Source organism: Artemia sp. Qi Xiang Cuo, chromosome 14 (genome assembly GCF_049724085.1).
Source record: "Artemia sp. Qi Xiang Cuo chromosome 14, ASM4972408v1, whole genome shotgun sequence".
In the NCBI taxonomy this organism is placed as follows: domain Eukaryota; kingdom Metazoa; phylum Arthropoda; class Branchiopoda; order Anostraca; family Artemiidae; genus Artemia; species Artemia sp. Qi Xiang Cuo.
The window spans coordinates 46,293,769-46,319,325 of NC_142807.1; the positions used below are offsets into that span (position 1 = coordinate 46,293,769).

The 25,557-nt window shown below is 35.4% G+C and overlaps 2 protein-coding genes across 2 annotated transcripts in view; one reads left to right on the top strand and one right to left on the bottom strand.

The window, feature by feature from the left end:
- LOC148944524 (DNA repair protein Rev1-like) overlaps positions 1-25,557 on the top strand; it is a 196,631-nt gene that overhangs the window by 164,587 nt on the left and 6,487 nt on the right. The window contains exon 12 of the transcript XR_016142865.1: positions 17,068-17,207. The gene's annotated coding sequence lies outside the window, so the exon portion shown is untranslated. The remainder of the gene's footprint in view (positions 1-17,067; positions 17,208-25,557) is intronic.
- Mtr4 (exosome RNA helicase Mtr4) overlaps positions 1-25,557 on the bottom strand; it is a 59,075-nt gene that overhangs the window by 29,615 nt on the left and 3,903 nt on the right. Inside the window, exons 2-5 of the mRNA XM_089100407.1 lie at positions 18,864-18,989; positions 8,200-8,442; positions 6,221-6,395; positions 1,408-1,722 (exon numbers count right to left, since the gene is read on the bottom strand). Coding sequence (XP_088956533.1) covers positions 1,408-1,722; positions 6,221-6,395; positions 8,200-8,442; positions 18,864-18,989 — 859 coding nt within the window. The remainder of the gene's footprint in view (positions 1-1,407; positions 1,723-6,220; positions 6,396-8,199; positions 8,443-18,863; positions 18,990-25,557) is intronic.

Here is a 25,557-nt window from a genome sequence, read left to right on the forward strand (position 1 = left end):
ACCGCCCAGGAAACCATACAAGAACTCAATAAAGAGCTCAGTACACCTGTTATGCGTCACTCTTCGACACTTTTTCAGGTTCAACGAAAAATTTTGATTCTGTCAGCAACGGTAGAGGAAAAGCAAAATTCATTAGAAAAACTGTTAACGGAAAAACGAGATAACAGAGGCAGATGGAGATCATTTCTTAACCAAGGCAAAGAATGTTCAGATTTTAACAGGACCACTCCCTATTTTAATAGAGGCAGAGGAAGTAGTTTCAGCCAGAATTCAGAAGGAAAAATTGAGGAAGAGAAGCTGAGTCTCCAAACAAATAACGAGTTAAAAGAAGGTACCAATAGTTTTGTGTATAGATCGACAAGAAGTGAAAATAATGAATATAAAAAAGAAGAAACCTGTACAACATGAAAAGAAGTAGAGCACACATTGTAAACAGAGGAAATAGAGAGAATGGACATCATCAACATGAAATATTAGATGACTGGCCTATTTGAAAAAAGCCCAACTATCCTGAACCTACAACGCAGCATTTGAAGTGAGCAAGAGAAGCATAGCTGAAGCTTTGAAGAAAGGCATAGAAAATCTGAATAAGAATCTGGAGTAATTGCGATATTTTGTTTTTTCTTATTTCCACTCTTGCATAAATGCATTCCTTTATCTCTTAGCGTTATTGGTTTCCCCCAGCCTAGGCTGAAATAACCTAGAAAGTATCAAGGACATTAATACAAAAACACTTTTCCCTCCAGACCCACCTTATGCTTATTCATACCCAAAAACCACGACTTTCAAACATTTTTCTTTTGTTTTTTTCAACATTGTGAAGTTTTTAGGGCAGTTTCAAATATTTATAAGTTTTTCGACAGTGAAAATTAATAATCTAACTAATTCGTTAAATTTCACAATGCTTTTCGTCCGTAAAATTTCAAACATTAGCAATTATCCTCAAAGGAAACCTAAGCCTTCTTTAGCTTTTTGTTGCCGCATGCTTGTAACTCATTTCTGCTGATTTTTCACCCACACTTTTCTATTAATTTAAATTAAATAAAAAAAGAAACAAATTTTTCCACTGAAAGTAAGGAGATAGATTAAAAATTAAGAAGAAAAGAAAAAATTGTGTGCATGAGGTCGGCTACCCCCTCCCCAACTCTTTCTTTACACTGAAGTCTTAAAAGTCTTTTAAAGATACTTCTAGTTCAAATTTAACGGCTCTTGATTTGAGCAGTCTTTCTTATAGAATTTTGACACAAAGTAGAACTTTATAGTATAGAGTGAGGGTTGAGGAGGGGGCTAGCCTCCCTAAAAGACGGAATAATTTCTGTTCGTTTTAAGTTTTAATGTTGCTCCTTACTTTCGGTTGGAAAACCTTGCTTTTTTAAATTTAATTTAAGATTCAAAGTCAAAATGTACCTTTTCGTCAACAACCAGATAAATGCCACTCCCTCCATTTGGATAAACATAATTCTGTAATGGCGTTGGCCTATAATCTGTATATACCACATGACATGGTTGCTTATGCAAATGGCAAATCCATTCAGCAAACTGCCTGGCATTTGGTATTGTTGCCGAGAGGAAAACGTAACGAACATTGTCTGGGAGCAGGATAATTGTTTCTTCCCATACCACTCCTCTTTCTTTGTCTCGCATGTAATGAATCTCATCAAAAACTACCCAGGCTACCTCTCTGACTACTTCTGATCCACGATATAGCATACTTCGTAGAATCTAAAAGAAAATAAATATAAACTATAATGTTTGCTTGACTGGCCATATTAACGGTCCCATACCTAAAAATAGTAAATCCAAAGGAAATAATTTACAGTACTCTTCAGATGTTTCAACAGCTAGTCCTTACATCTTACCATAAACATACAAATGAAATTCAGAACTAATCTTTATATCAGACTGCCAAATGAGTGCAGAATGACTGCCTAAGACACATTATCACTATGAGGGTGTTGTATCATCTTGCTTTTCCTTCTTGTGACATGTTTTGGAAAAAGCGATTACCAACTGAACCGAATTGTTCTTGTAGTGACTGAACCGAATTGAACTGGAATACCGCTCAAGCAAACCAAGTAAAGCTCAATTCCTGAATACGAATATTGTAACATAGCCTACTAAAAGCTGCGATTTAAATGCATATTTCTGCATTTTTACTTTAGACAGGCTACATTACCCTCGATATTCTTCTTTGAGTAATTTTTTTTTTCATTTTTTCAAGACAACGGGCAAAATTATTTTTATGAATATAGCTATTTAGCGTACTAATAAAGTAAATTTGCCATAAAAAAATATACCATCAGTTGAATTCGAAACTACGATATTCTAAATATTAGATAGGTATCCAGCTAGACTAAGCTGACAGGCCCAGGCCAACTAAGTGACCAACACTCCAGAGATATAGACTCCTCATAACAAAGTTACTTTTAAATGTAATCATCACAATGCTGCTCATCATAACTTGAAAGAATTCTTTAATTAACAGAAGTTCCTTCTGCAATTCCAGAGAAACTCTATATCCCATACGCCATGAACCCAATTATATATTCTATTCTCTGGGTTGAGTAATTCTCTCTGAATGGACAATACTAGGCCCAGATATAGAAATCTCATTGTCAAAAGAAAAACAAAAAATCACTTCGGCTTAGATCTTATTCATTTATTCATAGTATTTTTTTTTTAAAGTTTAACTTGCGTATTAAATGACTTAGTTTATATCAATCCTTTTTTTTCTAAGTGAAACGTTTCAAAACATTTTTAAAATTAATTAGTCTTCGTTTTTTAATTGATATAGTCATATTATGGGTATGGGTTAAGTCTTTTCAAATTTGGAAAGTCACAAATCAATACAACTAAATGCGCTCCAGAATTCTTCATTAGGGTGGCCTTAGCCATGTCTACATGCCCAGTAAGTTTCAAGCCGATTAGCGAGAAAAAATTTCAAGTTTTCTGTCATGAATTGATATAAACATACGTTTCTTTCCAATTTTTTTTTGTCCTTACTAAGGTACTCATGGCCCAGGGCCAATACCTTGTAGGTTTTGAGCCGATCAGACTAAAAAAAAAAATTGGCCCATTTCAGGGAGTTTCGGTCGATGCAACCAAATTTTTTTTTCAAAACGTTGTGTCTATGCTGAGGTCCGCTTTGTTCAGTCTACATGCTCTATAAGTTGCAAGTCAATCTGAGACAAAAAAAAAATAAAGGCCTGTTTTGTGCGTCAAGAATCGATGCAACCAACATTTTACGTCATCATTGAGGTCCCCTTGTCCTTATCCACATGCTATATAAGTTTGAACCAATGGTGGGAAACAACGTTATTTGGCCCCTTTTTGGTCGGGCCAATATTTTGTTTTGATTTTCTTGTGCATTGCGATAACCTTGGGCATCAGGGATAAAAGTTTACAGGCGATCGAAAAAAAAGTCCGTTGGTTCATTTTCGGCAAGGGGGTGTGCCCCCGACATAGCCGAGGAACTTACGGAAGCAAGCTTCAAGCCGTTCGAAAAATAACTTAATTTTTGGGGAAACCAGTATTTCCATTATTATTTTTTTTTGTGCATTGGCATTGAATTTGCCCAAAGACAGATATTGACAGATATAAGTTTCAAACTTAAAAAAAAAAAAAAAAAAAAAAAAAAAAAAAAAAAAAAAAAACAATTTTAGGGGGCTTGTGCACCCACCATATGTATTTCCAAAAGTTGAAAAGATGGAAGACTTTTTGGCCCATTTTCGAGCCTTATTTTTAGGTGAACCATTATCTGTTTTCAATGTTTTATTATTATTATTTCTTATTTGTTTTTGCATCGGAATCCCATTAACCTGGAGACTTACAAATGTAAGATTAAAACTAACAAGAGATACAAACCACATGGAGAGTATAGTAAACCACGAAAGCTCCAAACTACTCGGAGAGCCCTGATCAAACATGCACACTCTTTTCGTACTATAAACCCTAGTGAACAATTTGCAATTTGCACAATATAGAACTGTTGCCCCAGAGTCTGCGAGGATTATGTCATTTCTCAAAGCATATCTAATAGAAGTCTCGACGATTTTGATAAAAAATAGTTACCTGAAAATTTTGATCTCATGCAAAGGGAGGTCACGCGATACTTGGGGGAGGGGGGCAAAAAGAACACATAAGGGCACGTTGCCTCCAATCAAGTTTGGCTCTTAAACAAGGCACTAGAATATCCAATATCTGATAGAATGAGCCCCTGCCATGTTTCTACAACCACATCTTCCGTACGAAGCTGACAAAGAAATATATGGGAGACATATTTACTAAAGACTGTTTCTACCGTCCAATTTTGTTAAATAACAATTTTCTGTTAGCTCGTTGAAACAAGAATGTTAGCTAGCAATATTTTTAAATAAAAATTCTCAGAAATCTATTAGTAGCATCGGAAGTTCTACAAAATACAAGCTATCAGAAATAAAATCAGCACAGGCTGTTATGCTAGCCCCTCTCTGAAGATTTCTGCAGGTAATCAGCAAAAGGATATGCTAAGAGTAATAAATATTAGCAGCCATGGGTTGTCTATTAATATTTATAGTTTACAAACTAGTGATCCTACATCCCTGTATTATCAGCTTTTGAATATTATGCTTCGCAATCTTCAGCAGCTGTATCCAAGAAATATTTGATTTGTTAGATAAATTTGCCAACAATCTCAGCAAATAATTTTTTCTTAGGTCAGGGAAGCGAAATTACAAGTAGAATTGCTAGATAGAAATTTTTGGTATGACAGTAAGAAACGGGTTTTAGTTTTCGCTGAATTATCTTACAATTTGTTTTTTTTTTCTCCTAGTGTTTGAATAGCACCCGTCTTTCCCCTCTTTTAAAAGCCGCGGCATAATTGTAGAAATTAGGGCCAAGTATTTACTTGCTACTAAATTATTTGTGAATAAATCTTTTCCCAAATGATGTATGTACCATTCAACTACAAACATCAAAAGAATCAACAACTTTAGGCTTATTTTCCGAAAAAACCAATAAGTCGATATAGTTTAACAATAATAATTTATTAATAATAAATGTACAACAACATATTTAAAAATTGAAACAGGCAGCATCGAACCAAATGAAGAGCATAAAAATGACTGTTTTGTCTGAACAACTCGTTTGATCTCACATGTATTTAGCAAACAAACCAGTCTGGAGTTTGTAATAGCCCTTTTTTACTCATAAAGTCCTAAGGTAGTTCATCGAAGATCTTCTGCTCAGGTAATCGATGAAAATCTCATCAAAGTCAGTTAAACCACTGATGAGAGTAGAATAAAGAAGGGTGTTTGTAAGAAAAGGCCAAAGCAGTAAGATCAGAGTCCTTAGATTTTCGTTAAAGTCGCTTTCTGTCAAAATGTCTAACATCTTAGCTCACTGATTGAAACATCTTATAAAATTGTGTCCAATATGTACTACCCAAAAGGCGCAACATGCTACAGCAAACACTTAAAACTCAAAATGAAAATACGAAATTTAAATTCTGAACTTGACATGAGGCATTCAGAAGCCAAACTGGACAAGTACATAAAATAAGCAATGAAGAAAGCTCAAAAAGAAGACACGCTTATATTATGTTAATGCAACTTTCAGCCAATTGCCATGAAAATTACAAGGTTTTTAAGCATGTCTTTGTGGTTTTGAGCATTAAATAAATGTTTAAGTTCATTTTAGAAATAACTAGGTCACGTTAGTTCCAAAAATTCTTTGAGCATATGATAACTTTTCTGTTGTTGTCATTTTTGGTATTTATCTTTATCTTTATAGAAAATAACTACGGTTACAAAGTTAAGAGTGAGCCAAGTGCTTTGATACAAAATTCTTGAAAGGAATAATGATCAAAATGGCTGTTGAGAGGTTCACATCAAGCACATTTTATTTGCAGTAAAATGCCTATACTATACAAACAAGAACGTTACTCATGAAAAAATGGATGAGGTTATTGTTAATTAACTTATGTAAAGCGACTAATATCTTTTACTATATGTGGCCGTAATAATTTCAACCCTAGGGAGGGGGATCAGAGTATTTCTCCTATATGGGGGGAGTGGGGTCGAAATAAGACAAAGGACATTTTTACCATCATTGTTCAATTTTGATACAGCAGAGGGGAGACTCTGAAACAACATTACAGGGAGGGACCCCCCGCCCTTCGTGTGAGCAAGCATGCCTTTCATAAAGTAGACCTGTCGAGAAGTGAAATGAAATAACTTTTTACCTCTGTAGTCATGATAAGACAGCTTGCAGAGGGGTTTATAGTTACATCACCAGTCATAATACCAACGTCTTTAAACTCTTCACTGAACTCTCTATATTTCTGGTTGCTCAAGGCTTTGATTGGTGTTGTATAAATAACACGCTGATTTTCTTTGAACGACTGAGCAATAGCATACCTACAATCAAAAAAGAACATAAAAGGCATCTTTTAACCAATTAGTCATGAACAATTCAAGTATAAGAAGGTACAAGGCCAGTAGATGGACTGGAATTGAGAGAAGATTGGGCTCCATTCTAATACAATTTTTCTTTTCCCTTGTTGTATTTCCTGACCACAGAGACTTGCACGGGAGGGGGGAGAGGCTATAATATCTTTATATACCGTGTGTTTACTAGTAAATTCAATTTAATTAAATTATTTTTCCATATGAACCCAGACTGTTTCCTATTTAAATATTTGTTATTGTTTTCAATATCACAGATTCTTTGGTCACTACCAAAAGAATAATTGCAAAAAGGGACAAATGACACTTTCTCTATTACTGTACAGTGGCATTACAAGACATTTCATCGGTTTGCCTTCCACCACAAATATTTACAACCTATGGTAATATGCGTAGGGTTGCAAGTAAAGCTGCAGCCACAGAAGACTACAGCCATACAAAACTACATAAGACTAAATATTACAACCGCACAAAATTTATAGGCTTCTACAAACTTAGGCATATGCCCATAGTTCTGCCCGATTTTCAACCAGTTCATGATATAAATTGAATAGCTTGTTGGTAGTCGTTAACTGGCTTATGTTTCCAATGTGACAAAAAACAGGGATATGTTTAGATAGAGTTCAATTTGTCTGTGCACTTCAACGCTTAGCTAAGCTAAAGTTCTTTAACAAGATTATCTGCAGTTGATTTATTAACAAGCTAAATTTAATAAAAGACCGTATATCTTTCCTACACATCTATTTTGTAAAAGACTCTTATAATGTTATTAGCTAAATTGTTTACGTGAGTAAGTAACTAACTGGCCCGATAAGGAGTTCCTTCTCATGGAGAAAGCACTAAGCTTTTATATGACGAGAAAAGAGAGATTTTTTTTTATTAAGAAGAGAAAAAAACAACACTCAGAGACAAAGGAGAGAACAAAGAAAAGTAGCACTCAGAGCTGAAGCCACATGAACTCTGATTAGTAATTTCACTAATTTCTTTTCTTGGTTTAGCGCAATAATGTTAGTTCAGCAACAAAACTTTTCATTAACATTAAGAAAAAAGGTTTTACACAAGAGAGTGAGTAAAATAACGCCAAGCACTAAAAAGGTAACACTTACACATAGCTCTTAAGGCAAAACCTGTCAGGAATTTATTCATCTTTGTTTCTTACCTGCAGAATCAGTGCATTACAAAAGAAAAAGAAAGAGATACAAAAAAAGCCTTTTTCAATCTTCTGTTTGTTCACATAGGACCTACCTCTAACCACAAGAATAAGCACAGATGTTAGGAAAAAACATCATAGAAGTGATGTTTTCAATTTTGAATCTATCATGAAATTTGCATAAAGACATATGTCTAAATACTAAAACATTATTTTTCAGTTAAAAAAAACTCCTGAGAAAACTTAAGTAGAAGTTATATTACGGAAACATGTTAATGCTATTAGGCCAATCCAAAATCTAATAATAAACTAATTATCATTAGCTTTATAACTCCAGTGTCTTTTTTAACTTTAACCTACCACAGTGGGGGAGTGAGGGGGATTGTCAGATGTGACTAGAGCCCTCTCAAAATTATTAACTTTTCTTTCCAGTGATATAACATTGTTGTTTATTAATAAGTAGAGTTATTCTATGCGGTTTCACAAATATAAATCCAGAAACACTTTTCATCTAGCATCTTAACTATTTTGGTCTTCTTCCGACTTCAATTCTGACTATGCTACGGACTTATCATTTGAAATATTTCTTAAGAATGAAATACTTACTCTGCAACAACTGTTTTCCCAGCTGAAGTATGAGCAGAAACGAGGACAGACTGACTGTTTTGTATACACTGTATAGCTTCTTGTTGAAAAGGATCAAGTTTGAATGGATATTCCTTTGCAGGAGTTCCGGTAAAATCTCTCAAAGGTGTATATGGATAATCTGGATTGCATGCTACTTCGTGGGTACATGACTCTGCAGTCTCAATAGAATGAGTGATGATTTGAGGGCCAAGCTTCAATAAGCTGAAAAGGATAAAGCATGAAATTCCTTAAAAATTCATCACTGGTGCTGCAATCTTAGCCACATTTTTCCTGCAGCCCTCTAGAAAAGGGCGCCAAATTATACAAATAGTCATTAAAACATGTGTTTCATAAATTTAACTTTAGTGACAACTGTGAGCATTTATAACCTGTTACAATCAGGATTGTGCATACATTTTAGTCTTGATAACTGAATTGACCTGGTCCTCAAGCCAAAAGACTATCCCAAATCAAAATATTGGAAATGCCTACGTCTCTGACTTGAAGAAATGTAGGCCTTGTATTCTCTGATATGTATATTAGAGTGGGTAAAGCAGGGCTCTGGGACCAGAACGCAGACCCATTCCAATTTGGTAAGTTTAGACCTTCTTTACCTTTTCGTGAACTCATGGTCGTTTGGGACAATTTAGAGAACCTAATTAGGCGAAAAAAGCAGGACTTTTGGGTTCAAGCCCCATCACTACTCCCCCAGCTTAATAACATAGAAACGTTGCACCCCTTTTGAATCATGAATGTTAAGGGATCATTGAGGGGGTGGTAATAACTGATCAAACAATTGACTTTAACAAGATGAGAATAAGCAGATATTTCCCACTTAGTTCCTGACTGCTACCTTGGTCGGTAACTTTCAAGGATTGTACTCAGATCTTTCTGAGTTTGCTCATTATTAAGGCAAATACTTCAACATAGAGGTCAAAATTCAAGATATATTGAGTGCAAATTTCAAAAATTTTGATTTTCAACAAAGTTGGTTGGTATTGTCAAAGTGTGGCCTCTTACCCATGGGGGGGGGGGGGCAAAGGCGGAATGGCATGATCATTAGCGCCTATTTAAAACAGAGAATTCATATACACATTTCACTAGAAAAGTGGGGTCGTGGACTTTGTTGGAATCAGAATTATCCAAGGATCTTTCATCTGTAAGATCAGACGGTCAACATTGGACCCATTCCTCTTCCACTGCTCCTCTTCATCCCAACTTTGCACGTATTGAACAGTTCTACTTTTTTCGACACATCATCATTCAGAAACGATCCAGGGAATGCTCCTAACTGATAAAAGGTCAGTCATGAAGAATCATTTGATTTCAGTATGACTCTCCTGAATCAAAGTACACTAAGTACATATTTCACAAATCGCGCTTGGATTTCGCTGAAGTTAGCACTTAAGAAAATTTAAGCCTATATTTGAGTAAGATATATTTTCACAAATGGTTTTCGGTTTCCACCAAATCTGGAATTTAAGGATTCCTAAAGATAATGATAATAAATCTGAGACTAATATCTGTGGATTTAAGCAAAATTGATGCATACCCCCTGTTTCCTTCAAACTGGTAGAAGAAAACCTCAAATAGCAATCAACCTTGTTTGAAACTAAGAGTTGGCTTTATAGTTATATATTTTCATGGTCTTCAAATGATTCAACCTGTATGAAAGGAGGGGTATCTGTTTTTATCAGCTAATTACTAGATAGCTGGTGAAATTCATTCAATTAAACCGGGTCAACCAGGATTTATTATAGACATGATATCGAGCGTCTGAAAACAAGTCTTGTCTTCTGCATCAAGAATCACCAGTGGGATCTGAATTACATTTTGAAAGAATTAGGAGCGAGCATTTTTGCTGCAACTTTAGAGGGATCAAGTCCAATCCTATGGACAACTTCACTTGTGGTTGACCATTGGGCCACAGTTGCTCCAACCTTTAAAGTTGGGGCAACATTTCTCCTTTGGCCTGAGAAATATATTTTCTGTTTGTTTTAGGTTTCATGTCTCTGATTTATAGCAATTTTGTTTTTAATTTAGGTATCTTATATAAGTTAATTTATGTTTGTTTACAGTTAATATTTGATCTTTAACTTTTGTGGGAAAACCGTATTAAAAAAATATAATTCCCTTAATAGACTATTGATTTAAGACCCAATTTGAGAATTTCTCTCCCCCCAAAACTAAGATTTTTACAACTATTTATATTAAAAAAAAAGAAACATATGAAGATAGAATTGGAGATAGATGTATCTTGATACCGCTTTGACAACAGTGAGTTGTGAACAAGTAGTCGGCATCAGTTATAGACACATTTCTTTGTTTTATGAAATAATGAAAGATTACAATGAGGATTTGGTAACTTCAAAAAGAAAAAGCTAGGTTAAAACAATTGACTTTCTAAATATCCGCATTTATTGTAAAAAATTAGTTTCTGCTTAGTTATGTAAACAGCTTTGATAAATGGAATGCATTTTCCCGTCTTCATTTTTAAGCCTTTTTCAAAGTATAGAAGAGTGTAGCTTCAAAAACAAGAGAACAGATAAACAATTTTTTTTTCTTTTCAATTGGATTTGCAAACAATTCTTTTTATTTATATTTATTATTGTGGGTTTTTTTTTAGAGGGTCAAAAACACAACTTATCTCTCTTCCAACTTCATCAATAGTTGAAAATTGCAAGAAATTTTCTCTGGCAAAGCAGAATTCGCTAAGGATCAACCTCTACGGTTTTTACTGAAAGTGTGAACCTCAGTCCAATTTATGGGTAAGCCATTATGCTCTAGGAATCTCTACATTATTCTTACCTTTGACCAAAGAGGATGAATTTAGCCTGTACTTGAAATAGAACTGAACAATGTCCTGCAACTTACATGCAAGTCAGAATCCTTGGTCAATGTTTTGAGAAAGGTTGGAAAAAACTTGCCTACTCTCCACTCACCTGGAAGATCCACAAAAAGGTTCCCAGCAACAGAAGTCAGGCCAAATTGTTGTCAGGAATCCAGCATGAGCTGTGGTGGAGTTTATGGTCTATATCCTTAATGATTATGCTGAGAGATTGTTTGATAAAAAGACACGCAAGGTTGGAATATGACAAGGAAGAAAGGCTTGAAACCTTGTATAAGTTATGTTGCTGAAAGTTTTAAGTTTACAGGTTTAATGGAGGTATATAAATCCTTAGAACTAGATACAAAATGCCTAAGACAATGCTAGATAAAATTCTTAGGAATGTGCAGAGAAATTAATATCAAATGCAGTTCAAAATGCGCCGACACCCATCAGAAACTTGGGAAAAAAACAGAAAATAATACTAAATTGGACAAAGGATGCAACAGTCAAAACAGAGCAAATGGGTGATTTGCTTAGTATCAAAGAGAGTCAATTTGAACTTCAGACTGACCAACAATGATGGATTTGCAAAGAATGTACCGAGAGAAGCTGACTTCACATTCTATTTGAAACAGGTAACAAAAGAAGACCTGGAATAATCCTCAAATCATTCACAAATAGTGCTTCTGGGATTAATGTGATTTCATTAAAATGATTAGGAATACTTTCAGCACTACTGATAATGAATTCATTTGCCTAGTCAACAAATATTTCTGTAAAGGTATATTCCCAAGTTTCTTGAAAAGGGATAAAGTCTTCCCTATTTTCAAAAGTGGTGATAATTCTGAACCAGGTAACTACAGACCAATTTCTATATTGCCAATTTTTTTAAATAATTATTGAAAACTTGTTTTGTTCTCAAATTACTGATTTATTTAGAACACAAATATCTCTCATGAAAATCAGCTTGAGCTCAGAAGAGGTAAGTTGACTGAACACACAATTCACTACCTTACCACTACTGTTAATGACAGTCTAGATGGTAACCCTAAAATTACCTGATTTGTTCTGTACATTTCTAAATCATTCAATTGGGTTAACCATGACATTTTGCAGATAAAATTAATTGAAGCTGGTATAATGAAAAAGGAATATATTTTATTCAGTCTTTTTTATGGGGTAGGACACAATATGTCTCAGTGAATGTTAAGGTATTTCAGTTTCGAAAAAATTTCACAGGGGTAACACAGGGTTCAGTACTTGATTTGCTATTATTACTTTAAAATTCCTAGGGTTGAAGCTTTAAAGCATCTGAGGGTATATGTAGATGAAGTTTTGAGTTTTTAAAATCATGCAGGAATAATAGCAGCCAAAATCGCCTGTATTGGTATTATGTGTAAGCTAAAGAACTTTTTTCTATTGTCTATTTCTTGTACTATGTATTTGTCACTTGTGCGCCCTATTTATTCTATTGTTGTTCATTTTGTCTTTTATATTTGATGTTCATTTCTAATCATAATGGATTATGGATTTTGAATGTGGCAGTTCTTCAGTTAGGACAATTTACGAATGCATTGAAACTGTGCCAATATCTGGTTTATTTTTCCATAGTACTTTTCAGTTTATGCATCTAATTTTGAATAATAATATTGGAATGTCTTTTACTAATATATTTGTTTCTGATAATGTCATGCATTGTTATAATACAACACAAGCTGATGATACTAGGATGCCAATAACAACCTTAGCACATCTTGAATTATATTTTCATGTCAGAGATATATATCATAGGCAGCGCAATAGCGTTGACTAAGTAAAGAATGATGTTGGCACAATGTATTATTTATTTGTTTCTTTGTTTAGACCAGGGCACTTCGTATCGAAGGAGTTGTCACAGAAACTTCGAAAAGGGCTGATTCGATTGGAAATCGGAAGGGCTTGTGTCCTTTCTGATAGCCAAAAGTGATTGGAAGGCAACTAGCACCCCTTCCACGCCAACCATTTCCCTGAACACACCAAATCAAAATTTTGAGACAGCCATTTTGTTCGACATAGTTGAAAGATCTGGAAAATATGTATTTGAGGAAGACACTCCCCCCCCCCCAGCCCTCAGGGCAAGGGTTGTAAGTAATGTCCTGGGAGCATTTAAGGTCTTTTATAGAAAGCATTGTTGTAGAAACTTCAAAAATGGACAATTCGATTGGAAATTCAAAGGGCTAGTGCCCTTTCTAATAGTCGAAAGTGATTGGAGGGCAACTAACCCCCCTCTCACGTCCACCATTTCCCCACACACATCTAATCAAAATTTTGAGATAGCCATTTCGTTCAAAGTAGTTAAAAGTTCTGGAAATTAGGTCATTGAGGTTGACACCCCCCCCCACAACCCTTGGGGCAAGGGTTGTAATTTATGCCCTGGGGGCATATAAGGTTTTTTTATAGAAAGTGTTGTCATAGTAACTTCAAAGAGCTCATTCGATTGGAAATTGAAAAGGCTAGTACCCCTTTTAATAGCTGAAAGTGATTAAAAGGTAAATAACCCCCCTCTCTCGCCCACCGTTTCCCCAAACACAGTCATTCAGTATTTCGAGATAACCATTTTGTTCAACATAGTTGAAAGTCCTGGAAATTAGGTCTTTGAGAATGATAACCCCCTCAGAGCCCCAGGGCAAGGGTTATAAGTTATGCCCTGGGGGTATAAAAAGTTTTTTTTATAGAAAGTATTGCTGTAAAAATTTCAAAAAGAGCTCATTCAATTGGAGATTGAAAGGGCTAGTCCCCTTTTTATTAGTTGGAGGGCAACTAACCCCCCTCTTACACCCACCATTTCCCCAAACACATCTAATCAAAATTCGGAGATAACTATTTATTTCAACATAGTTGAAAGTTCTGGAAATTAGGTCTTTGAGGATGACAACCCCCCCCCCCGCCCCAGCCCTCAGGGCAAAGCTTGTAAGTTATGTCCTGGGGGCATATAAGTTTTTTTTATAGAAAGCGTTGTTGTAGAAGCTTCAAAAAGGGCTCATTCGATAGGAAATTGAAAGGGCTAGTGCCCTTTTTAATTGTCAAAAGAGATTTGAGGGTAGCTAACCCCCCTCTCACGCCCACCATTTCCCCAAACACACAACCCCCAGGACAAGGGTTGAAAGTTTTGCCCCTGGAGGCATATAAGGTTTTATAAAAGTGCTGTCATGGACGCTTCAAAAAGGACTCATTTGATTGGAAATTGAAAGGGCTAGTGCCGTTTTTGATAGTCCAAAGTGAATGGAGGGCAACTAGCCCCCTCTCACGCCCACCTTTTCCCCAAACACATCAAATCAAAATTCTGAGATAGCCATTTTGTTCAATGTAGTTGAAAGTTCTGGAAATTATGTCTTTGAGGATGACAAACCCTGCAGACCTCTCAAGGCAAGGGTCGTAAATTATGTCCTGGGGGCATATAAGGTTTTTATAGATAGTATTGGCATAGAAACTTCAAAAGGGGCTCATTCAACTCGGAATTGAAAGGGCTAGTATCCTTTTTTTAAGTAGACAGTGATTGGAGTGCAACGAACCCCCCCCCTCATGCCCTCCTTTTCCCCAAACACATCCAATCAAAATTTTGAGATAGCCATTTGTTAAATGTAGTTGAAAATTCTGAACATTTTGTCTTTGAGGATGACACAGCCCCCCCCCCACAGCCATAAGGAATAGGGTTGTAAGTTATGCCCTAGGGGCATATAAGGTTTTTATAGAAAGGGTTGTTGTGGAAACTTCAAAAATGGCTCACTCAATTTGAAATTGAAAGGGCTAGTGCCCTTTTTAATAGTTGAAAGTAATTGGAGGGCAACTAACCCCCCCTATCACACCCACCATTTCCCCAAACACATTCAATCAAAATTTTGAAAATCTTGTCAAAAGCAATTGGAAGATGAATGCCCTCCCCCACACCCATCATTTCCTCAAACACTTCCAATCAACCTTTTGATATAGCCATTTTGTTGAACGTAGTTGAAGGGTCTGAAAATTATGTCTTTGAGTATGACAACACCCCACAGTCCGCAGGGCTAAGGTTGTAAGTTATACCATAGGGGCATATAAGGTTTTTATAGAAAGCGTTCTCGTCAAAACTTCAAAAAGGACTCATTCGATTGGAAATTGAGAGGCTATTGCCCTTTTTAATAGTCCAAATTAATTGGATGGAGAATCACCCCCCCCCCACGCCCATCATTTCCCAAAACATTACAATCGACTTTTTTATATAACCAATTGGTTCAACATAGTTGAAACGTCTGGAAATTATATCTTTGATGATGACAACCCTCCCCCCATGGCCCTCAGGACAATGGTGGTAAGTTATGCCCTTGGGGCCTATATGGTTTTTAAATAAGGTTTTGTCATAGAACCTTCAAAAAGGGCTGATTGATTTGAAATTGAGAGAACCAGTGCCTTTTTTATTATTAAAAAGTGATCAGAGGGCATATAAGGTTATTATAGAAAGCATGGTCATAGAAACTTCGGAGGGGGCTTATTGGATTGGTAATCACATGCTCTAGTGCTCTTTTTCAGAGTCAAAATGATTCGAGGGCAGCTATCCCACCCTTCACAAACACACGTCGTATTGTTTCAAAAAGGAAATTTTAAGATAGCCCTTGTATTCAAAATAGTCTAAATATCATATAACAAGGCTTTTGGGGTTGAAACAAAGCCCAGAGATCAGGGGAAAGGGTTGTTAGTTATACTAAGGGGAAGGTTTTTATGGAAGGGATGGTTGTCTAACTTTAGAAGAGGCTTTCTAAAAGCTAGGATATAATTTGTACTTTACTGAAAAAAACTCTTTGAAATGTTTTCATTTTTATAACGTTAAGAAATCAAAAATTAATTAAGATTTGAGGAATAAATATCATTATATATATATTAAATATCATTATATATATAAATATCATTATATATATATTAAACTGACCATGCACATTTTTTTCAGTGAATTCATTTGAATTTTTTGGTAAAGTACAAATTATATTCTAGCTTTTAGAAAGCATAGGGGGTTTAGAACCCTACCCATATTAATATCTGCTTGTTTCCAGTTTGACTCTGTTAGTTATTTTAATTTCTGTTTGTTTTGAGTTTCATTTATTTATTGATACTGATTTGTGGTAGTTGTGTGCTTGGTAGATATATGATTCTATTTTTGTTCATTTTTGGTTTAATAAAGTTCTTTACTTTTTTTGAAAAACTTATTTTGTGGATTTTTTTTTTAATTAATCTCTAATATAGAAAGAAACATATGAAGTTGCTCTGGTAAGCTTTCATTTTATTGAATGCTTTCTTAGCAGATATTTCTTAAAGCTTATATTTCTTATAAGCTTTCATCTTTTTGCTTCTGAGTACTTCCTGCAACTGCTACAACCCATTTCTGCTCATTTTCTTTGCATGGGACCAAAGCAGAGGAATGCCATTGTATGCCCCTCCTAAACTTCAATAATTATCTCATTGCCAAGGAAATTGGAGAAAACTTTGTGCTCCTTTCTAAGCAGTGATGGGAAAAAGATGGCCAGCAGCAAGAAATCAGCCTTTAAGCTAAGACATTTTTTTTTGATGAGCTATTTAAAGTGCATGACAACAATTTTTTATATAAGAAATTGTTCATGAGATTGGCCATTTAAATTTTTTTTTAAAGGGGTTAACAACTGTGGTAGCCTACATTGAAAAAAAAAAGAATGACTTGGTGCAAAAACAAGCCAAATCCAAACAGTGCAAAAAAATGAACTCAAGTCCAGAATAAGTATGAAACTCAGAGATGTTGAAGCTGTGCCTTGTCCTCTCTTATATTCAGCTTCTTAGCAGAAAGGTTGACAGGTAGTGACTTGTTTAAATCAGAAACATATAGTAATCATCATGCAAAAATGTTATACAAATGAAGAACCAAGGTAGATGCAGCACCTTCCTACTGCCAATTTTCAGTGGAAAGTTAGGCATGTGGCATCTTGTTAGAACCAGAATTATATAAGAATAATAATTTTTAATCTATATGATTGCAGGCAGCAGCAGGTCCATGGTTACTCCAAAACTGACATGTTCAGCAGAAAGGTAGATATATTTATGTCACCAATCAGCTTGAAACTTATTGGGCAAGCAAGATGAGCCACTAGAATCACCTATGAGAACAATGATTTCAGAGGTACGTGTTCTTCCCAGATCACTGCATAAAAGCAGCAGCATCAATTGATGAAAAGTAAAGAGGAGGGGGGGGGGGGTCATTTTCTCAAACCAGGCAAGGGGCTGTTTTTCATTTTTTTAAACTCCAAATAAAGGTATTTATAAACAAAAATACCCCAAAAAAGGTATTTTTCAACAAAAATATCACAAAAAAGTTATTTTTCAAAATCCAGAGGGTAGACAAAAAAAAAAAAAAAAAACATTCCCTATCCCAAATTATGCCATTGCTTGAAAGTGCTTGGATCCTTGGCCTAAGTGAACAGATTTTTGGTGTTTTACAAGACTTTCAAGCCTATCACCTCTACAAGAAAGTCTCTAGATTCACCTGAAATTTGATTGACATATTACAACTAGGACTTTAACAATTGATGTTTGCAGTCCAGATGGTAATAACTTTATAATTAAAAGATCTTTTATTCGTGATGGAGGGTAATTTGGAAGAAAGAACACAAAAACCACATTAATCTTCAGAGGAAGGGGTTAGACACTTGGGCTAAGTGGCTATTATTGGTTTCTGTGGAATGAGTGTGAGGTTACAAAACTTTCAGAAATCAATCACAGAGTTGCTTGTAGTAGAAAATCAGCAAGTTCAACTCCAGGGACAATGGGTTACAAAATTATAGTTAATTGGTCATATCTGACATGTTTGGGTGTTGGAAAATTAGTCTTCATTCAAGTGATTATGCAACAATTATATATAATAATGCAATGCAACAACATACCTTGCAATTCTTAGTAAAGTGTTTTTTGAAAATCAAAACTATCATCAGCCTTACCATCAAACACATTAAAAATAAACAGTAAATTTCATGTTTTAGGCAAAGTAGCTTAACTTTAGCTTGTTGCTGCTGTATTTTTAGAAATGACAACATAAATTGGGTTGAGTTTCATGTTCTGGGACAGAGTAACACATCATTAGCATCTACAGATGTCGCATTTAAAAAATAACCACATTGATACAATGTCATGAAATATAAATGGGCTTAGTGTTAGGCAAAATGGCATGTTTTGAAACCATCATTAAAGAATAGGTATATGCCATCAGGACGGATTAAAGGGCCAGGGGAGGCAACTGGAACAAGCTGTCCCAGACACCAGGTGACTGTGGGGGATGCTAAACCAATTTTTTTTAAAGTAATATTAATCATTTGCTAGTTTGCATTAATTTTTTGTTGGAGGGGATGAGGTTAATAGAATTACATTTTAATTCTGATAGATATTATCTGTTTTTTATTATACTTGACAAGACAAATGAAATACTCAGTTTGATTTTACATGTAGAAAGATGTTATCTACAACTGATAGTCTTTAATTCATTTATGGGAAGATAACAACGATTTAGAAGCACTAGAATTCAAGAAAATTGTGTTCTTTTTGGTCAGTCTTCTTGAAATCCTAATTAATGGATAGGGTCGAATGAAAATGTAAACAAAGTAAAATGTGTTTTCTGAAAAAACAGACATTGGCAGTTGCCTTGTTTAGAAGTAGGATTCTGTTTCTGATTTATTTTTATTAAGTTTTCAATTCTGAAGAAGAATCACTTAATGTACGCTGCCAACTACTACATATATCAAAGAAAAAAGTCTAAATAAATAATCACTTTAATAAGGTTAAATACCTTTCATCATCAACTTCTGGTTTGGCAGATCCATTTTCAGGCTTAAATCTCTTCAAATGGTCTTTTGTGTCAACTTCTTCATCCAATTCTCTTTTCAGTTTTTCACATAGTTCATCAGGGTTAGTCCTAAAAATAATACTAAACTGCACTTCTGATAAATACAACACTATGACTTCAGGATTTTCTATTGCCCCATTTCAAATCAATCAAAATTTTACAAAAAAAATCATGTGCCTAAATAATAGGATTAACCAAGGACTGCCCCCTAAAAATTATTTATATGCTTATAGTTGTAGATGTATCATAGATAATAGAAAAACTATATATCACGAGGTAAGAATAACATTGTTTGCTTTTAGTCTTGTTATATATTCTAGGGCTAAATCTGGGATCACAAGGAGGGACAGGGGTGCATTGCAACAATATAATAATTAGAAAGAACATGAAATAAGGAGCCTAATAGTACTAATCTTTTTGTCTTATAGTTATAAATCTGTAATGTTACCAAGGGAAATGGGTGAATTTGCAGTGGGTCATATAATGTACCTAAGAGAAAAGTGCAAACATGATTTGATGCCTTTTTTATGTTCTTTCATAATTCAATAATTGCTTCTGGGGGGGGGGGGGGGTATCCACTCTTTGACTGTTGGAAAAAAATTAGTTTATATGCTTATATAAAATGGTACTATCCAATCTCCTTATAATTATTAAATAAAAAAAACAAATTTTTTAAACCGAAAGTAAGGAGCGACATTAAAACTTAAAACGAACAGAAATTATTCCGTATATGAAAGGGGATGTCCCCTCCTCAATGCCTCGCTCTTTACGCTAAAGTTTTTTTATTGTTTTGAAAAATAAAGTTGTAAGACAGAGTCAAACTTTAGCGTAAAAAGCGAGGCGTTGAGGAGGGGACAGCCCCTTTCATATACGGAATAATTTCTAGTCGTTTTAAGTTTTAATGCCGCTCCTTACTCTCAGTTTAAAAAACTTGTCTTTTTTATTTAATTTCTGATCGTTTTTTAGTTAATGCAGCTTTTATTTTGGCTCACCGTCATTGAATAAGTAAACAAAATTTGCATACAATTTTTACTTTTCTTTTGCTAAATGGCTGTCTCTAAATTTGGTTCTGACGTAATTTACAAATTAACCTACATAACGAACTTCTATATTCGTATATTTTTCTTCTGGCTAAAAATACAAAGTTGCAGTTTTTTGCAGATATGAGCTTGAAACCAATGTAATAGGGTTTTCTGATACGCTGAATCTGACAGTGTGATTTTCATTAAAATTCTTTCACTTGTAGGGGATGTCCCCCCTCTTTTCAAAAATCAAGTAAATTTTCTCAGGCTTGTAGCCTTTGATGAGTAATACTAAACTTAATAACATTTATATATTTAGAATCAGCATTATAAGCCAATTCTTTTGATACACTTATTGACATCAAAATTCTGTTTTTAAAAGTTTCTATTACTATTGAGCCGTATCGCTTGTTTTTTTTTTTATTACGTATAGGAGGGGGGTCTCCCCTTAGTCAATACCGTGCTCTTTACATTAAAAGTTTTAAAAAAAATTTAATTCACAAACCCCTGAATCACAAAGGCTGTTTAATTAGAATAGATAGCTCTTTTGAAAGCACTAAAAAAAACTGTAGTGTAAAGAGCGAGGTATTGACTTGGGGGCGAACCCCTTCACATACGTAATTAATTCTGTTCGTTTTAAGTTCAAATGTTGCATCTTACTTTCAGTTGAAAAAACTTGTTTTTTTTTAATTTAATTTCTGATCGTTTTTTAAATAATGCTTGGAAATCCAGTGCCTTCTTCATAGAAATGTCCCTTACCCCAAAGAAACATCCTCCACGGAAAGATTCTCCCGAGTAAACCCCTCCCCCCCCACCAGAAAAAATCCTTCCTGAAAATGTCTGTATACTTCCCAGTAACCAATACAATATGTAAGCAATGGGCAAAGTTCATAACTTGCAGCCCTTCCCCTGGGAACTGTGGGGGATTAAGTCATCCTAAAAGACATATTTATTAGATTTTCGACTATGCTGAACAAAATGACTATCTCAAAATTTTAATTGGGTGACTGAGAAAAAAATGAGCGTGGGAGGGGGCCTAGTTGCCCTCCGTTTTTTTTGGTCACTTAAAAAGGGCACTAGAACTTTTAATTTCCCTTCCAATGAACCCTCTTATGATATTCTAGGACCACTGGGTCAATACGATTATCCCTGGAAAAAAAAAAAATAAACACATCCGTGATATTTCTTATGGCAAAAAATGGAAAATTCCACATTATTGTAGATAGGAGCTTGAAACCTCTACATTAAGGATCTCTGATACGCTGAATATGATGGTGTGATTTTCATTAAGGTTCTATAACTTTTAGGGGGTCTTTCCCCCTTTTTTCGAAAATCAGCCAAATTTTCTCAGGTGCATAGCTTTTGATGGGTAAGATTAAACTTGATGAAACTTGTATTTTTGAAATCAGAATTAAAATCTGATTCTTTTGATGTATCTATTGGTATCAAAATTCCGTTTTTTAGAGTTTCGGTTACCATTGAGCTGGGTCGCTCCTTACTTACAGTTTGTTACCATGAACTGTTTGAAAAGTATTTTTGCCATCTAGTTGGAAAATTTTGCCCATCCCTATAGGAGAAATCTATATTTGCCAACTAGTTTACAAGAAACGTTTCCATGGCAAAACTTTTATTTTCCAACCAGTTGACTAATAACTTCTCCCCAGCAACACTTAATTTTGCCAACTAGCTGGAAAAAAACATTGTCCCAGAAAATAATTCATTTTCCAACTTGTTGACTAATAACGTATCCCCACCCCAGCAATACTTAATTTTGCCAATTAGGAGGAAAGAAACGTTGTCCTAGAAAATAATTCATTTTCAAACAAGCTGACTATTACCTTCTCCTCAGCAACACTGAAATTTGCCAACTAGCTGGAAACAAACATTACCCAAGACAACAATTCATTTTTCAACTTGTTTACTAGTAACTTCTCCCCAACAAAAATTTATTTTTCAATAGGCTTTCACTCTGGCCTATTTATTATAGGCTAGGCTACTTGAAACTGCGAGTGCACACATCTCTAAGAATAGAAGGGTAAATTAGTCAATTTCCAAATATGGTAAAATTTTAGTTTAGCAGCACTTCTCAAAAAACATGGTAGGCAAATAAAATAACAATGTTCTTATTTCATGCTCTTTTTCAATATATTAGTTGTTATCCTGACAACAAAGCAACCCTCCCTCCCTGATGATCCCATCAATATATACAAAACTAAAAGAAAATTCCAATAGGTAGATGACATTTGCTAGATGTTTTCCATAGAAATTGCCTACAGATTGTTCTGGGTACCCAGATGACTGACCATATTTCAAACAGTAGGCTGTACAAAAAATGTGGTTCAATCCAGCTTTCTAGGGCTATAATGAAAGAAAGATTGAGATGGCTAGGATACATTCTGCAGATGAAGGATGACAAATTGCCAAAGGTTTTCTTTTTTGGCCAACTGTCTAGGGCTAAAAGGAAAGCAAAATGTCATTGTCTGGAATGAGAAGATGTCATAAAGAAAGATTTAAAGGAAATGGGAACTTCCTGGGAGGGGAGAAGTTACTAGTTCAAATATGAATTGTTTTCTGGGGTAATGTTTGTTTCCAGCTAGTTGGCAAAATTAAGTTTTGCTGGGGAGAAGTTATTAGTCAACTAGTTGGAAAAATTAAATTTGCCTAAGTAACAAACAATGATGGTACAATGTATTTTTTTCTTCTTCTTGGTCTTAGACCAGGGCACTTTGTATCAAAGGAGTTGTCATAGAAACTTCAAAAAGTGCCCATTTGATTGGAAATTGGAGTGGCTAGTGCCCTTTTTAACAGTCAAAAGTGATTGGAGGGCAACAAGCCTCCCCTCCCCCCCCCACCCATCATTCCGCCAAACACATCCAATCACAATTTTGAGATAGCCCTTTTGTTCAGCATAGTTGATTTCCAGAGAGAAAATGGAGGTCACTCCCCCACAACCCTCAAGGCAAGGGCTTTAAGTAATGCCCTGGGGGCATATAAGAACAGTGTTGACACAATGTGATATTTATTATTTTTTCCTTTAGACCAGGGTACTTTGTATCAAAGAAGTTGTCATAGAAACTTTGAAAAGCGCTCATTCAATTGGAAATTGGAGTTGCTTGTGCCCTTTTTAATAGTCAAAAGTGATTGGAAGGCAACTAACACTCCTTCCATGCTTACCATTTCCCAAAACATATCCAATCAAAATTTTGAGAAAGCCATTTTGTTCGGCATAGTGGATTTCCAGATAGAAGATTTGTTTTTGAGGAGGTCACTCCCCCACAACCCCCAGGGCAAGGGTTTTAAGTTATACCCTGGGGGCATATAAGAATGAATCCGGCACAATGTATTATCTATTTTTTTTTTCCTTTAGACCAGGGCACTTCGTGTCAAAGAAGTTGTCATAGAAACTTCGAAAAGGGCTTATTCGATTGGAAATAATAGTTGAAAGTGAATGGAAGGCAACTAACACCCCTTCCACACCCACCATTTCTGGAAACACATCCAATCAAAATTTTGAGATAGCCATTCTGTTCAGCATAAATGATTTCCAGATAGAAATTATGTTTTTCAGGAGGACACTCCCCCACATCCCTCAGGTCAAGGGTTGTAAGTTATGCCCTGAGGGCACATAAGTTTTTTTTTATAGAAAGTGTTGCGGTAGAAACTTCAAAAAATTGAAGCTCATTTGATTGGAAATTCAAAGGGCTAGTGCCCTTTTTAATAGTCAAAAGTGATTGGAGGGCAACTAACCCCCTTCCCACGCCCTCCATTTCTGCAAACAAATTCAATCAAATTTTTTAGATTGCCATTTTGTTTAGCGTAGTTGAAATTTCTGGAAATTAGGTCCTTGAGGAGGACAACCCCCCCCACAGCCCTAAGGGCAAGGGTTGTAAGTTATGTCCTTGGGGCATATAAGGTTTTTATTGAAAGAGTTTTCGTAGAAACTTCAAGAAGGGCTTATTTGATTGGATATTGAAATGGCTCGTGCTTTGTTTAATAGTCAAAAGTGATTGGAAGGCCACTAACACCCCTTCCACACCCACCATTTATCCAAACTCATCAAATCAAAATTTTGAGATAGCCTTTTTCTTCTGCTCAGTTTAAAGTTCAGGAAATTATACCTTTGAGCAGGGCACTTCCCCCACAGTCTTCAGGGCAAGGGTTATAAGTTATGCCCTGGGAGGATATAAGTTTTTTTTATTGAAATCTTTGACATAGAAACTTGAAAATGGCTCATTCAATTGGAAATTCAAAGGTCTAGTGCCCTTTTTAATAGTCGAAAGTGATTGGAGGGCAACTAACCCCCTCTCACGCCCACATTTTCCCAAAACATATCCAATCAAAATTTTAAGATAGGCATTTTGTTCAACGTAGTTGAAAGTTCGTGAAATTAGGTCTTTGAGGATGACAACCCCCCACAGCCCTCAGGGCAAGAGTTGTAAGTTATGCCCTTTGGGCATATAAGGTTTTTATAGAACGCATTGTTGTAGAAACTTCAAAAATGGCTGATTCGATTGGAAATTGAAAGGGCTAGTGCCCTTTTTAATAGTCAAAAGTTATTGGAAGGCAATTAACACCCCTTCCACGACCACCATTTCCCCAAACACATCCAATCAAAATTTTGAGATGATCATTTTGTTCCAGGCAGTTCAGAAAATTAGACCTTTGATTAGAACACTCCCTCCACAGTCTTCAAGGCAAGGGTTATAAGTTATTCCCTGGGGGCATATAAGTTTTTATTGACATCTTTGTCATAGAAACTTGAAAAAGGGCTAATCCGATTGGAAAGTCAAAGGGCTAGTGCCCTTTTTAATGGTCTTGAAAGTGATTTGAGGACAACTAACCCCCCTCTCACACCCATCTTTTTCCCAAACACATCCAATCAAAATTTTTAGATAGCCATTTTATTTAACATATTTGAAAGTTTTGGAAATTAGGTCTTTAAGGATGATAACCCATCCACCCCTACAGCCCTCAGGGCAAGGGTTATAAATTATGCCCTGGGGGCATATAAAGTTTTTTTTTTAGAAAGCAATGTTATAGAACCTTCAAAAACAGCTCATTCAATTAGAAATTGAAAGGGCTAGTGCCCTTTCAATAGTCGAAAGTGATTGAAGGGCAACTAACCCCCCTCTCATGGCCACCATTTCCTCACACACATCCAATCAAAATTTTGTAATATTCATTTTGTTCAACATAGTCAAGAGTTCTGGAAATTAGGTCTTTTAGGATGATAAGCCCATCAGAGCCCTCAGTGCAAGGGTTGTAAGTTATGCCCTGGGGGCATATCAGGTTTATATAGAAAGTTGTGGTAGAAATTTGAAAAGGGGCTCATTTTATTGGAAATTGAATTGCCCTTTTCAATAGTTGAAAGTGAGTGGAGAGTAATTGACCCCCTCCCACGACCACAATTTCCCCAAAAACATTCAATCAAAGCTTTGAGATAGCAAGTATGTTCCGCGCAATTGAAAGTTCTGGAAAGTATGTATTTGAGGATGACTAACCCCCCAGAGCCCCAGGGCAAAGTTTGTAAGTTCTATCCTGGGGGCATATACAGTTTGTATAAACAGAGTTGTCATAAAAACTTCAAAATGGGCTCATTTAATTGGAAATTGAGA